This window comes from Anolis carolinensis, unplaced genomic scaffold (genome assembly GCF_035594765.1).
Source record: "Anolis carolinensis isolate JA03-04 unplaced genomic scaffold, rAnoCar3.1.pri scaffold_7, whole genome shotgun sequence".
NCBI lineage: Eukaryota > Metazoa > Chordata > Lepidosauria > Squamata > Dactyloidae > Anolis > Anolis carolinensis.
The window spans coordinates 27919032-27935382 of record NW_026943818.1 but is presented as its reverse complement, the minus strand read 5'-3'; the positions used below and the strand labels follow the sequence as shown (position 1 = coordinate 27935382).

General features: G+C 39.4%; 1 protein-coding gene across 2 annotated transcripts in view; it reads right to left on the bottom strand.

Annotated features, from left to right (window-relative positions):
- Positions 1–16351, bottom strand: part of gosr1 (golgi SNAP receptor complex member 1) — a 47609-nt gene that overhangs the window by 30164 nt on the left and 1094 nt on the right. Inside the window, exons 2-6 of one of the 2 annotated variants that reach the window (XM_062960733.1) lie at positions 12942–13062; positions 11232–11319; positions 11026–11133; positions 3655–3746; positions 3469–3543 (exon numbers count right to left, since the gene is read on the bottom strand). In XM_062960733.1, the coding sequence (XP_062816803.1) occupies positions 3469–3543; positions 3655–3746; positions 11026–11133; positions 11232–11319; positions 12942–13062 (484 nt within the window). The remainder of the gene's footprint in view (positions 1–3468; positions 3544–3654; positions 3747–11025; positions 11134–11231; positions 11320–12941; positions 13063–16351) is intronic. The other variant, XM_062960734.1, reaches the window with a different exon arrangement.

The following is a 16351-nucleotide window of genomic DNA, read 5'->3' as shown; positions in this document are numbered from 1 at the left end:
CCAAAGTGTTTTGTGTCTCCTTAATGGATGTATAAAACACAGTGGAAAATCTAATAAAGTTCCAGCACTCTCAGAAAGCAGTCAATCGCAGAGGAAATGAGAAGAAGCCGACAAAGGAAAACGGCAAAAGGTGGAGTTGATGTCACAAAACTAGGGAAAGCGCCAGGTCCGGATGGTTCGGGATAGTGCACAAAAAACCAGCATTTTCTCGGGTTTTTCGGCCTGCGTTTCTGACCGGAGACATTCGCTTCGGAGCTACCGGGTCACCCGCCGCCTTATATGCCTTTTAAAAGAAACTAGGCCTCCGAAATAAGAGGCTCCAGGCCTGGCATCAGGTGCGGGGGCGTTGCGAGTCTCCGATCTTAAAAATAATTTCTCTCTCCGGTTATTTTTGAGTGTCGAAAACGGGGGAAGAAGTGGCCAAAAAGGCACGGACATTAAAGATAAGTTACTGAGGCCGCAAGGTAGTTGGTGCTGAATGTTTTGAACGGTATCAAGAACAACAATAGCAATCAACAACAATACTATCACTAGTATTACTCCTATAATAATAGGTAAAGGTAAAAGTTTCCCCTGATGTTATGTCCAGTCGTGTCCGACTCTGGGGGTTGGTGCTCATCTCCATTTCTAAGCCGAAGAGCCGGCGTTGTCCGTAGACACCTCCAAGGTCATGTGGCCACTGGCATGACTGCATGGAGCGCTGTTACCTTCCCTATTGCTCTACTCACATTGGCATGTTTTCGAACTGCTAGGTTGGCAGGAGCTGGGGCTAATAGTGGGAGCTCACCCCGCTCCCGGGATTTGAACCTGGGACCTTTCGGTCTGCGAGTTCAGCAGCTCAGCGCTTTAACACACTGAGCCACCAGGGCCCCCCCCCCCCCATAATAATACTTGCAGTAATACTAATTTTAGAAGTATAGCTCACATAATAATAGCAGTAATACTAGTAGTAGTAGTATTACTTGCATAATAATAATAATAATAATAATAATAATAATAGAGTCTCAGTTATCTGAACAATGGTTAAACATCTGGAAAGTCAACTAAACTGAGATCCATCTGAACAATGGTTGAACATCTGGAAAGTCAACTAAACCGAGATCCATCTGAACAATGTTTGAACATCTGGAAAGTCAACTAAACTGAGATCCACCTGAACAATGGTTGAACATCTGGAAAGTCAACTAAACCGATCCATGGTTGAACATCTGGAAAATCAACTAAACCGAGATCCATCTGAACAATGGTTGAACATCTGGAAAGTCAACTAAACTGAGATCCATCTGAACAATGGTTGAACATCTGGAAAGTCAACTAAACCAATCCATGGTTTAACATCTGGAATGTCAACTAAACCGAGATCCACCTGAACAATGGTTTAACATCTGGAATGTCAACTAAACCGAGATCCACCTGAACAATGGTTGAACATCTGGAAAGTCAACTAAACCGAGATCCATCTGAACAATGGTTGAACATCTGGAAAGTCAACTAAACCGATCCATGGTTTAACGTCTGGAAAGTCAACTAAACTGAGATCCATCTGAAGAATGGTTGAACATCTGGAAAGTCAACTAAACCGAGATCCAGATCAACAATGGCTGAAACATCTGGAAAGTCAACTAAACAGAGATCCATCTTAACAATGGCTGGAACATCTGGAAAGTCAACTAAAGCGATCCATGGTTTAACATCTGGAAAGTCAACTATACCGAGATCCAGATCAACATTGGTTGGAACATCTGGAAAGTCAACTAAACAGAGATCCATCTTAACAATGGCTGGAATATCTGGAAAGTCAACTAAACCGATCCATGGTTTAACATCTGGAAAGTCAACTATACCGAGATCCATCTTAACAATGGCTGGAACATCTGGAAAGTCAACTAAACCGATCCATGGTTTAACATCTGGAAAGTCAACTATACCGAGATCCAGATCAACATTGGTTGGAACATCTGGAAAGTCAACTAAACAGAGATCCATGGTTTAACATCTGGAAAGTCAACTATACCGAGATCCATCTTAACAATGGTTGGAACATCTGGAAAGTCCACTAAACCGATCCATGGTTTAACATCTGGAAAGTCAACTATACAGAGATCCATCTTAACAATAGTTGGAACATCTGGAAAGTCAACTAAACCGAGATTCATCATATTACTGTCCAAACAAGTCAGCGTCATAAGCGGCGACGTAAAAATGGTTTGTCGCGATCCAAACATAGTTGGCGCCAACGTCTGTTTACGAAGAAACTCTCCGCAGTGACCCCGATCTCCTTTCCTTCCCGCCAACCTATGGTTCGTACGGGACCGATGCCACTCCTACCAAATCGACACTACGGATCCCAAGATGCCCAGCTGTCACACAATATCGCTTTTCTGTCAAATCTGTTTATTCAGAGCCACGCAAACCAACAAATAATAATTTTTGCCTCCATCTCCTCGAAGCCAGAGACCGCAAGCCAGATGTCGACAACAAATACAATTTCCTGTTTCTATTTTCCGCAAAACACCATTGACGAGAAAACACCGCATCCCGAAAACCCGAAAGGAAGGAGGAATTCGTGAGGAAGCAGTGCCCCCTTGAGTCAGCATGTGGGTACTGCTTTCCCCTTTGAATTTCCCAATAGTAATAATAATAATAATAATAATAATAATAATAATAATAATAATAATAATAATAATAAGCCATCAGAACAAATGCAATTAAGGCCAAGATTGACAAAATCAGCTGATGACCCAAAATGCAGACTGTGCAAGGAAACCGACAAAACCATTGATCATCTCCTCAGCTGCTGTAAGAAAATTGCACAGACAGACTACAAACAGAGGCACAACTATGTGGCCCAAATGATTCATTGGAACTTATGCCTCAAGTCCCACCTCCCAGCAGCAAAGAACTGGTGGGATCACAAACCTGCAAAAGTATTGGAAAATGAGCATGCAAAGATACTGTGGGACTTCTGGAACACAACACACCAGACATCACAGTTGTGGAAAAGAAAAAGGTTTGGATCATTGATGTTGCCATCCCAAGTGACAGTCGCATTGACGAAAAACAACAGGATAAACTCAGCCACTATCAGGACCTCAAGACTGAACTGCAAAGACTCTGGCAGAAACCAGTGTAGGTGGTCCCGGTGGTGATGGGCACACTGGGTGCTGTGCCAAAAAATCTCAGCCGGCATTTGGAAACTATCCAAATCTTTCGGGTTGCTAGGAGCTATTTTTTATTTTTTAATGGACGGGTGCTCACCCCGCCGTGGGCTGGCCTCGAACTCATGACCTCATGGTCAGAGTGATTTATTGCAGCAGGCTGCTCACCAGTCTGCGCCACAACCCGGCCCCGTAATAATACTGTACTGTAATAATACTAATAATAACAACAATAATATGCAATGTTGCGCTATAATATTATATTAATATTATATTATTATTATGATTAATGGACCAGGCACAGACTTACTTTCGGAGGTGTTCGTGCTCCTTCAAGAAGAGCTCCGTCCGCCGGTTGTTGACGCCGCTCCCGCTTTTGTAGGATCTGAAAGACCGAGGGGGTAAATATCACCCGTGGGCGGAAAAACACCCACCCAGACCCCCGGAAGACCCGTCTAGACAGACCCCGGCCTCCCAATTCCCAGATGTTACTCACTCGATATCTTTCCGCACCGAGCCGAGGAGGTTTTCCCTTTCACGGACGGCGAGGAAGTTGGTTTTGGTTTTGTGGAATTCGTGGGTGTAGTCCTGTCACGATAATAATCAGGATTATTATGATAATAATATACAGGGTTGTACTGTAGTAACAATAATAATAATAATAATACAGTACAACCTTATAGTATTACTATTATTACTATTGCAAAATAACTCTGTATATTATTATTATTATTGTAATACAACCTAGGGTTGTAGTGTAATAGTACTTATGCTAATAATAATATGCAAGGTTGTACTGTAATAATAATATACAGGGTTGTACTGTAGTAATAATAACAATAAGGTTGTACCATAATAGTACTAATACTACTACTACTACTACTACTAATAATAATATACTGGACTGTATTGTAATAATAATAATAATAATAATAATATGCAATGTTGTGCTATAATGATAATAATATAATAAAGGGTTGTATTGTAATAACAATACTATAAGGCTGTACTGTAACAATACACATACTAATAATAATAATGTACAGGGTTATACTGTAACAATAATAGTAATAATAATACGATAAGGTCGTACTGTAACAGTACTCCTACTACTAATAATAATATGCAAGGCTGTACTATAATAATAATATACAGTGTTATACTGCAATAATAGTAATAATAATACTATAAGGTTATACTGTAATAGTACTACTACTAATAGTAATAATAATATGCAAGGCTGTACTATAATAATAATATACAGTGTTATACTGCAATAATAGTAATAATAATACTATAAGGTTATACTGTAATAGTACTACTACTACTACTACTAACAATATGCAAGGCTGTACTATAATAATAATATACAGTGTTATGCTGCAATAATAATACTAATACTATAAGGTTATACTGTAATAGTACTACTACTACTTCTTCTAATAATAATATACAAGGTTGCATAATAATAATAATAATAATAATAATAATAATAATAATAATAATATCCAGGGTTGTACTGCAATAATAATAATAATAAAGGTTGTACTGTAATAGTATAAATATTACTACTACTAATAATAATATGCAAGGTTGCACTATAATAGTAATAATAATCATAATATACAGGGTTGCACTGTAATAAAATAATAATAATAATAATAATAATAATAATAATAATACTATAAGGTTGTACTGTAATAGTACTACTACTACTACTATGGCTTCTAATAATAACATGCAAGGATGTATTACAATAATAATAATAATAAAAGGTTGTACTGTAATAGTAGTAATAATAATAATAATATACAGGATTGCACTGTAATAAAATAATAATAATAATAATAATAATAATAATAATAATACTATAAGGTTGTACTGTAATAGTACTACTCCTCCTACTATGACTTCTAATAATAATATGCAAGGTTGTATTACAATAATATAAGGTTGTACTGTAATAGTATTAATATTACTAATAATAATACTAATATGCAAGGTTGCACTATAATAGTAATAATAATAATAATATACAGGGTTGGACTGTAATAAAATAATAATAATAATTCTATAAGGTTGTACTGTAATAGTACTACTACTATGACTTCTAATAATAATATGCAAGGTTGTATTACAATAATAATAATAATATACAGAGTTATTTTTCAATAATAATATAAGGTTGTACTATAATAGTATTAATCTTACTATACTACTAATTATAATATGGAAGGCTGCACTATAATAGTAAAAAATAAATAATAATAATAATAATAATAATAATAATAATAATATTATACAGGGTTGCACTGTAATAATAATATAATAATAATAATAATATAAGGTTGTACTATAATAGTATTAATATTACTACTCCTAATAATAATAATATGCAAGGTTGTACTGCAATAAAATAATAATCTATATATATAAAAGGGTAATGAAATTTCAGCCTAGGACAAAACAGCAAAACTACACATCCCAGAAACACTAAACTTGGCAGCACAACCCCTCATCCATGCCTCTACGTTCATACAACAAAAAGAAAAGAAAAATAAAGTCCTAATTAGAGGGAGAAGAAGAATTTTTTTTATCCAAAGGCTAAGCTCCGCCCACTTGGTCTCCTAGCAACCCACTCAACCCAGGGGACAGGCAGAGTTAGGCCTCACTTAGGCCTCTTCCACACTGCCTATAAAATATAGATTATTTGATTTTAACTGGATTATATGGCAGTGTAGACTCAAGGCCCTTCCACACAGCTATATAACCCATTTATAATTGACTTAATGTCAGGGGAAAACCTTTACCCTTGACCTTAACTACCACCAATTCCTCAATACTTTATTTCCCAGACCACCAGACTTCGCCACAGCAACGCGTGGCTGGGCACAGCTAGTAATATACAGAGTTATTTGGGCCCGGGCTGTGGCGCAGGCTGGAGAGCAAGCCAGCTGCAACCAGCTGCAATGAATCACTCTGACCAGGAGGTCATGAGTTCGAGGCCCGCTCGGAGCCTATGTTTGTCTTGTCTTTGTTCCATGTTAAAAGGCATTGAATGTTTGCCTTGTATGTGTAATGTGATCTGCCCTGAGTCCCCTTCGGGGTGAGAAAGAAGGGCGGAATATAAATGCTGCAAATAAATACATAAATAAGTAAATAAATTTGCAATAATAATAATAATAATATAAGGTTGTACTATAATAGTATTAATATTATTACTAATAATAATAATATGCAAGGTTGTACTGTAATAATATAATAATAATAATAATAATAATAATAATAATAATAATAATAATAATAATGGGGCCGGGCTGTGGCGCAGCTGGCTAGTAACCAGCTGCTATAAATCACTACTGACCGAGAGGTCATGAGTTCGAAGCCCGGGTCGAGTTAAGCCTCCGACCATAAAAAAAAAAAAAAATAGCCCCGGCTTGCTGTTGACCTAGCAGCCCCGAAAGACAGTTGCATCTGTCAAGTAGGGAAAATTTAGGGACGCTTTATGCGGGAGGCTAATTTAACTAATCTACAACACCATAAAACTGCTCACGAGGAAAAGAAGAGGAAGAACAGCCACCAATGGACGGTGAAGCAACAGCTCCCCCTGTGGCCGGAAATCGTGAAGCTGGAAAGATGTTAAAAAATGCCTCTGTGTCTGTCTAAAAACTGAATGTTGTTTGTCTATTGGCATTGAATGTTTGCCATATATGTGTTCATTGTAATCCGCCCTGAGTCCCCTTCGGGGTGAGAAAGAAGGGCGGGATATAAATACTGTAAATAAATAAAATAAATAAATAATAATACAGTGGAGTCTCACTTATCCAAGCCTCGCTTATCCAAGCCTCCAAGCCATTTTTGTAGTCAATGTTTTCAATATATTGTGAAATTTTGGTGCTAAATTCATAAATACAGCAATTACAACATAGCATTACTGCATATTGAACTACTTTTTCTGCCAAATTTGTTTTATAACATGATGTTTTGGTGCTTAATTTGTAAAATCATAACCTGATTTGATGTTTAATAGGCTTTTCCTTAATCCCTCCTTATTATCCAAGATATTCACTTGTCCAAGCTTCTGCCGGCCCGTTTATGTTGGATAAGTGAGACTCTACTGTATTGTGAAATTTTGGTGCTAAATTCATAAATACAGCAATTACAACATAGCATTACTGCATATTGAACTACTTTTTCTGTCAAATTTGTTGTATAACATGATGTTTTGGTGCTTAATTTGTAAAATCATAACCTGATTTGTTGTATGTCTTTCGGGCTGTGTGGCCATGTTCCAGAAGCATTCTCTCCTGACGTTTCGCCCACATCTATGGCAGGCATCCTCAGAGGTTGCCTACCATAGATGTGGGCGAAACGTCAGGAGAGAATGCTTCTGGAACATGGCCACACAGCCCGAAAGACATACAACAACCCTGTTATCCCGGCCATGAAAGCCTTCGACAACACATAACCTGATTTGATGTTTAATAGGCTTTTCCTTAATCCCTCCTTATTATCCAAGATATTCACTTGTCCAAGCTTCTGCCGGCCCGTTTAGCTTGGATAAGTGAGACTCTACTGTAATAATAATAGTCTGGCTTTCAGCAGCCACAGTCTCTTGACAGCACTGTGCAAGACCAGCTCAACAGAAATACCGTGTTTCCCCGAAAATAAGACAGTGTCTTATATTAATTTTTGCTCCCAAAGATGCTCTAGATCAGGGGTCCCCAAACTAAGGCCCGGGGGCCGGATGCTGCCCTCCAAGGCCATTGACCTGGCCCCCGCCCTCAGTTTTAGACTTAGGCTCGGCCAAATTCTGACACAACAACAACAATCCTAATTAACTTGACTATCTCATTGGCCAGAAGCAGGCCCACACTTCCCATTGAAATCCTGATAGGTTTATGTTGGTTACAATTGGTTTCATTTTTAAATATTGTATTCTTCTTTCATTTACTAATGTTGTGCTATGGTAATAATATATTGTGTGTGTAGAATATTGATAATAATATTATAATGTAATACAATGTAATATTTATTTATTTATTACAGTATTTTCCGTAAGGAACTGAAGTCCTGGTGGTGTCGGCAGGTTTTTGAGTAATTACATTGGAATATCACCGTTCTCTGGGCCTGAATAGATTGCATAAGATTTATCTAGCCTACAATGATACACTTCAATATATTGGGTTTATGGTTCCCGTCCCTTGATCAGGTTGTGTGTTATTTATTGCTATATAATCGTATTGTTTTACCTTGTTTAATAATGTGTTATTATGCTGCTATGTAATGTATGTGTTGTTTTTATGATTGGAAACCGCCCTGAGTACCATCCGGGAGATAGGGCGGTATATAACTAAAGATTATTATTATTACTATTATTATTATTATTTCTATCCCACCCTTCTCACCCAGTAGGAGACTCAGGGCGGCTAATAATAATAATACAATAAAATAATAATGTATAAAATATAATATTAATTATATATTATATATGAAATGTAATATTACTAATAATAATACGGTATAGAGGTAAAGTACAATATAGTAATATATAATGCTGATATTGTGCTCTGATAATAATATAATATATTGTATATACATATACAGTAGAGTCTCACTTATCCAACACTCGTTTATCCAAGCCTCTGGATAATCCAAGCCATTTTTGTAGTCAATGTTTCCAATATATCGTGATATTTTGGTGCTAAATTCGTAAATACAGTAATTACAACATAACATTACTGCGTATTGAACTACTTTTTCTGTCAAATTTGTTGTATAACATGAAGTTTTGGTGCTTAATTTGTAAAATCATAACCTAATTTGATGTTTAATAGGCTTCTCCTTGGTCAGTCCTTATAATCCAAAATATTCGCTTATCCAAGCTTCTGCCGGCCCATTTAGCTTGGATAAGTGAGACTCTACTGTATTATTCTTATTTCTATCCCACCCTTCTCACCCAGTAGGAGACTCAGGGCGGCTAATAATAATAATACAATATAATAATAATGTATAAAATATAATGTAATATTAATTATATATTATATATGAAATGTAATATTACTAATAATAATACGGTATAGAGGTATAGTACAATATAGTAATATATAATGCTGATATTGTGCTCTGCTAATAATATAATATATTGTAAACTAGCTGTGCCCGGCCACGCGTTGCTGTGTCTGAGTCTGGTGGTGTTGGTCAGTCTACATGAGGTTGTATTGATGCTGTGACCTCCACCCTTCTTTATACTCACATTAGTCGTAGTATTTGAAGCCTGTTACTTTCTTCAATTTTTGTGTTGATTGATAATTGCTTGAGATCCCTGTTGTCTTTGGTTTGTTGTTAGTTGTAATGTCTGATTCTGCTGAGTGCGGTTTATATTTTTATTGTGGTACAATCGTCTTTTTTTTTGTTTTGCCTGTGTAGCTGTTTATTATTATTGTTGTTGTAGTGGTCATGAAGGTTGGATAAGTTAGATGCTACTGTATTGTTTTTTGGAGGCCCAGTGTAGCACTGACTGGCCTCTCAGCCTCAGTGCCTGGCTGTTTCTTGCCTGTGATGGTGTTGATTCTTATTGTTGTTGTTGTTGTCATTGTTATTATTGTAATTGTTTTTTTGGAGGCCAAGTGTGAATGTAGGGATTGGGGAGGTGGATGAGTTGTGTTGTCAAATTTGGTATTTGTTATTGTCACAATGCGTTGTTGTGAGTTTTGTGGGTCTGGATTGTAGTTTTGTGGTGTGGTTGTGTTGTTACAACCGGGAGGCAAGGCTTTTGCGTTGTGTTGTTAAGTTTTATATTTCTGGGGCGTTTAGTTGTGTGCCAAGTTTCGTATTTCTGGGGCGTTTAGTTGTGTTGTTATAGTCACGATGCGTTGTTGTGAGTTTTATGGCTCCGGATTGTGGTTTTGTGGTGTGGTTGTGTTGTCACAACTGGGAGGCAAGGCTTTTGCATTGTGTTGCCAAGTTTTGTATTTCTGGGGCGTTTAGTTGTGTTGTTATCGTATGATGCGTTGTTGTGAGTTTTGTGGGTCCGGATTGTGGTTTTGTGGTGTGGTTGTGTTGTTGTAACCTGGAGGCAAGCCTTTTGCATTGTGTTGCCAAGTTTCGTATTTCTGGGATGTTTAGTTTTGTTGTTATAGTCACTGCGCAAACAACTTTATCATTTTATATATATAGATATACATATAACTTGTAAGCTGCTCTAAATCCCCTTTGGGTGAGAGAGGGAGGGGTATAAATGTAGTAAACAAACAAACAAATAAATAATTGTTGTTGGGGGGGGGTTGCACTCCAAATAAGACATGTGCAGTGTGCATAGGAATTTGTTTGTGTTTTTTTTTTCACATGATAATTTGGCCCCTCAACATCTAAGGGACCATGAACCGGCCCTCCACTTAAAAAGTTTGGGGACCCCTGATCTAGATCTTATTTTCAGGGGATGTCTTATTTTTCCATGAAGAAGAATTCACATTTATTGTTGAACAAAAAAAATGAACATTTATTGTATACTGTACAGTAATTGTCATCATAAACCAGCATAACCAGACAAACTCTGAATCCTATCAAGAATTTCTTGTTATTACCAATATTTCCATGCACTCTATGGTACGTACATTTACCGACCCTGCATGCTCTGGTGTTCTGTTCGATGGCTATGCTTCCAAACAAAAACTTTGCTAGGTCTTACTTTTGGGGGAGGTTTTATATTTAGCAGTTCAGCAAAACCTCTACTAGGTCTTATTTTCTGGGGATGTCTTATTTTAGGGGAAACAGGGTAGGTCAGGCTTTCTTTTCAGGATTTTAACTGATTTATGTTACGTCTGCCAGGTGCAAGTGTGCATCAGCAGAGGCAGCCCCGTCCTACCTGCAAGATGTCCCGGTGCCGCTGCAGGGTGTGCATCAGGGCCGCGTTGAGGGAGGGCACCCCGGCGCTGTTGGCGTACTCCGACATCTTGTCGTTGATCCCCGTGAGCTGCAACACAGAGAGCGCAAAACCCTGCACTTCCTTTTTTCTGGCTCCAGTTTTTTCCCCAACCTTTCTTTCTTTCTTTCTTTCGGCCTTTCCAATACCTTCCCCAGGAGCTGCTCGATCTCCACCGCCATCGTTTCGAACATCCGGTCTTGGCTCGATCCGTTCAGGAGCGGAGTCGTGTCGGAGCTGAGGGAGAAACAGGTTGACTTATGCACCTTGAAAGAAGACAGTGGCATCTGTCAAGTAGGAAACTTAGGTACCACTTTATGTGGGGAAGCTAATTTAACTAATTTATGACACCATAAAAAAAAAACCCAGAAACACGCGGGAGAATGAAGGAGGACTCAATCAAAGCCTCGGTGTCATGCATGGAAACCCAGGTGTGTAAGGGATGATCTCATGTTTGCTTGGCCGGGCTTGGGCTTGCGTTAAGTTAGTGGTTCACAAAGTGGGGGCTGCAGCAATCCAGGGGGGCGGTGAGGGCACCTATTAAGACACAGGGGCGGGGCCTCTTCCCAAGAGCCAGACAGGGCTGAGCACCTGTTAGGACACAGGGGCGGAGCTAGAAGAGTGGGCGTGGCTTCTTCCCAACAGCCCGAGACAGGGCTGAGCCTCTATACCACAGTGGGCGGAGCTAGGGGTGGGGGCGGGGCCTCCTTACAAGAGCCCGAGACAGGACTGAGCCTCTATACCACAGTGGGCGGAGCTAGGGGTGGGGGCGGGGCCTCCTTACAAGAGCCCGAGAAAGGGCTGAGCCTCTATACCACAGTGGGCAGAGCTAGGGGTGGGGGCGGGGCCTCCTTACAAGAGCCCGAGACAGGGCTGAGCCTCTATACCACAGTGGGCGGAGCTAGGGCTGGGGGCGGGGCCTCCTTACAAGAGCCCGAGACAGGGCTGAGCCTCTATACCACAGTGGGCGGAGCTAGGGGTGGGGCCTCCTTACAAGAGCCCGAGACATGGCTGAGCCTCTATACCACAGTGGGCGGAGCTAGGGGTGGGGGCGGGGCCTCCTTACAAGAGCCCGAGACAGGGCTGAGCCTCTATACCACAGTGGGCGGAGCTAGGGGTGGGGGCGGGGCCTCCTTACAAGAGCCCGAGACAGGGCTGAGCCTCTATACCACAGTGGGCGGAGCTAGGGGTGGGGGCGGGGCCTCCTTACAAGAGCCCGAGACATGGCTGAGCCTCTATACCACAGTGGGCGGAGCTAGGGGTGGGGGCGGGGCCTCCTTACAAGAGCCCGAGACAGGGCTGAGCCTCTATACCACAGTGGGCGGAGCTAGGGGTGGGGGCGGGGCCTCCTTACAAGAGCCCAAGACAGGGCTGAGCCTCTATACCACAGTGGGCGGAGCTAGGGGTGGGGGCGGGGCCTCCTTACAAGAGCCCGAGACAGGGCTGAGCCTCTATACCACAGTGGGCGGAGCTAGGGGTGGGGGCGGGGCCTCCTTCCAAGAGCCCGAGACAGGGCTGAGCCTCTATACCACAGTGGGCGGAGCTAGGGGTGGGGGCGGGGCCTCCTTACAAGAGCCCAAGACAGGGCTGAGCCTCTATACCATCGAGCATAGCCTCAGGAAGCCGGAAGCTGTAAAATGTTAAATTGCCTCTGTGTCTGTCTATATATGTTGTATGTCTAATGGCACTGAATGTCTACCATGTATATGTGCCTTGTGATTCGCCCTTCGGGGTGAGAAAGAAGGGCAGAATAGAAATACTGTAAATAAATAAATACCTAATTAATAATTAATTATCGCTTACTGGCCTTTCCAGCAAAAAGGGAGAGAGAGAGAGAGAAAAGGTTGATGCGGTAGTACCTATACCTGTCGCGCCTTCCGTCTCGGGCGCTGCCGTGGCTGTAGCTGGTGCAGAGCTTGCTGAAGGAGACCAGCTTCAGGTCCAACTCGTTCTCCAGCTGCCGGGCTTGCTTCCGCAGGTCTGCACAACGGTAAAGCACTTTGTTTTTTGTTCTTAAGCCGGTGGTTAATTGGCTGATTTGTATGTGTAGTGTACCTATGCTCATTATTGTATTGTGTTTTGTTGCTGTATGGTTTTAAGTCGTTGTAGGGTTCCCTTGCGATGTCGGAAACTGCCCTGAGTCCCTTGAGGAGACAGGGCGGTATGTATATTTATTTATTTCCAACATTTATATCCCGCCCTTCTCACCTGAAGGGACTCAGGGCGGCTTACAACAATTGGCAGAAATTCAATGCCTACACAGAGTTAAAATCACAAACAGCAAAGAAGTGGAAATCAACAGAAATACCAACTAAGAAGAATGGACATTAAAAATCATGGATATAAAGAATATGGATACACTGACTTATTACTTGAAGACCCATCATGGAAAACCAAAAAAAGAAACAGATTGGACATTATTAACAACTTATTTAGAACAAGAACAACTTTTTACAAAAATATAATGCCGGAGTGACTTTATAATGACAATAAACACAAAAAAACTCTATTACCCAGAAGGAAAGACAGGTAGTACAGTAGAGTCTCACTTATCCAACATAAACGGGCCGGCAGAATGTTGGATAAGCGAATATGTTGGATAATAAGGAGGCATTAAGGAAACGCCTATTAAACATCAAATTAGGTTATGATTTTACAAATGAAGCACCAAAACATCATGTTAGAAAACAAATTTGGCTGAAAAAGTAGTTCAATACACAGTAATGCTATGTAGTAATTCAACACACAGTTCAACACACAGTAATGTTATGTTGTAATTACTGTATTTATGAAGTTAGCACTAAAATATCACGATATATTGACAACATCGACTACAAAAATGGCTTGGATAATCCAGAGGCTTGAATAAGCGAGGCTTGGATAAGTGAGACTCTACTGTAATACTAATAGTAATACCATATAATAATATTAATTATATGTTATATATTATTACATATTATATAATAGCATAGTGGTATAGTTCAATATACAGTAGAGTCTCACTTATCCAACATAAACGGGCCGGCAGAACGTTGGATAAGCGAATATGTTGGATAATGAGGAATTAAGGATAACCCTATTAAACATCAAATTAAGTTATGATTTTACAAATTAAGCACCAAAACATCATGTTAGACAACAAATTTGTCAGAAAAAGTAGTTCAGTACACAGTAATGCTATATAGTAATTACTGTATTTATGAATTTAGCACCAAAATATCACGATATATTGAAAGCATTGACTACAAAAATGCATTGGATAATCCAGAACGTTGGATAAGCGAGTGTTGAATAAGTGAGACTCTACTGTAGTAACATATAATGCTACTATTGTTTTATGCTAATAATATAATATATTGTATGTACATACAGCTGCTCCGAGTCCCCTTCGGGGTGAGAAGGGTGGGATATAAATGTAGTAAATAATTAATTTTAGACTTAGGTTCGGCCAAAGTCTGACATGACTTGAAGGCACACAACAAAAACAACAACAACAACAATCCTAATTAACTTGACTATCTCATTGGCCAGTGGCAGGCCCACACTTTCCATTGAAATCCTAATAGGTTTAGGTTGGTTACAATTGTTTTCATTTTTAAATATTGTATTGTTCTTTCATCGTTGTTGTTGTTGCACTACATATAAGATATGTGCAGTGTGCATAGGAATTTGTTTGTATTTTTTTCCAAATGATAATTTGGCCCCTCCACAGTCTGAAGCAGGGGTCCCCAAACTAAGGCCCGGGGGCCAGATGCGGCCCTCCAAGGTCATTTACCCGGCCCCCGCCCTCAGTTTTAGACTTAGGCTTGCCCAAAGTCTGAAATGACTTGAAGGCACACAACAACAACAATCCTACTTGACTATCTCATTGGTCAAAAGCAGGCCCACACCCCATTGAAATCCTGATAGGTTTATGTTGGTTAAAATTGTTTTTATTTTTAAATATTGTAATTGTTCATTTACTAATATTGTGCGATGGTAATAATATAATATATTGTGTATACATATAATGTGGCGCAGGCGGGAGAGCAAGACAGCTGCAATTAACTGCAATGAATAATCCTGACCAGGAGGTCATGAGTTCGAGGCCCGCTCAGAGCCTATGTTTGTTTGTCTTTGTTCTATGTTAAAGGGCATTGAATGTTTGCCTATATGTGTAATGTGATCCACCCTGAGTCCCCTTCGGGGTGAGAAAGAAGGGCGGAATATAAATGCTGTAAATAAATAAATAAATAATATTATAATGTAATACAATATAATAATAATACAATATAATAATATTAATTATATATTATTACTAAAAATATTACAGTATAGTGGTATAGTACAATATAGTAATATATAATGCTAATATTGTGCTATGCTGATAATATATTGTATCTACATACAACTTGTAAGCCGCTCTGAGAGAGGGTGGGGTATAAATGTAGTAAATAAATAAATAAGTAATTGTTGTTTTGGGGGGGGGGGGGGTTGCACTACAAATAAGATGTGCAGTGTGCATAGGAATTTGTTCATTTTTTAAAAAAATGATAATTCGGCCCCGCAATAGTCTGAGGGACCATGAACCGGCCCTCCACTTTAAAAGTTTGATGTTGCAGCGAACTACCAGTTGACATTATGTACGTCCCAGATTAGCACAGCCTTGGAACAAAGTTACTATGGTATTATTCAGGGGTCCCCAAACTAAGGCCTGGGGGTCATTCACCTGGCCATTCACCTCCAAGGTCATTCACCTGGCCCCCGCCCTCAGTTTTATAATATAATATTTTTATATCAGTTTTAATAATATAATATATTGTACTAGCTGTGCCCGGCCACGCGTTGCTGTGGCGAAGTATGGTGGTATGGGAAATAAAGTATTGAGGAATTGGTGGTAGTTAAGTAAAGGGTCCCCTGGGCTGAGTGGGTTGCTAGGAGACCAAGTGAACAGAGCTTAGCCTTCTAACTGGCAGCAATTGGATAAAAACAATTATTCCTCTCCCTCTAATTAGGACTTTATTTTTCTTTTCTTTTTGTTGTATCAACCTAGAGGCATGGATGAGGGGTTGTGCTGTCAATTTTCGAGGTTGTAGGGTGTTTACTTTTGTTGTTTTGTCCGCTGCCGTGATGCCATCACTCTTTTATATATATAGATATACATATAATATTGATAATAATCTTATGTTATACAATATAATACTAATAATACAATATAATAATATTAATTATATGTTATATATTACATATTATATAATAGTATAGTGGTATAGTTCAATATAGTAATATA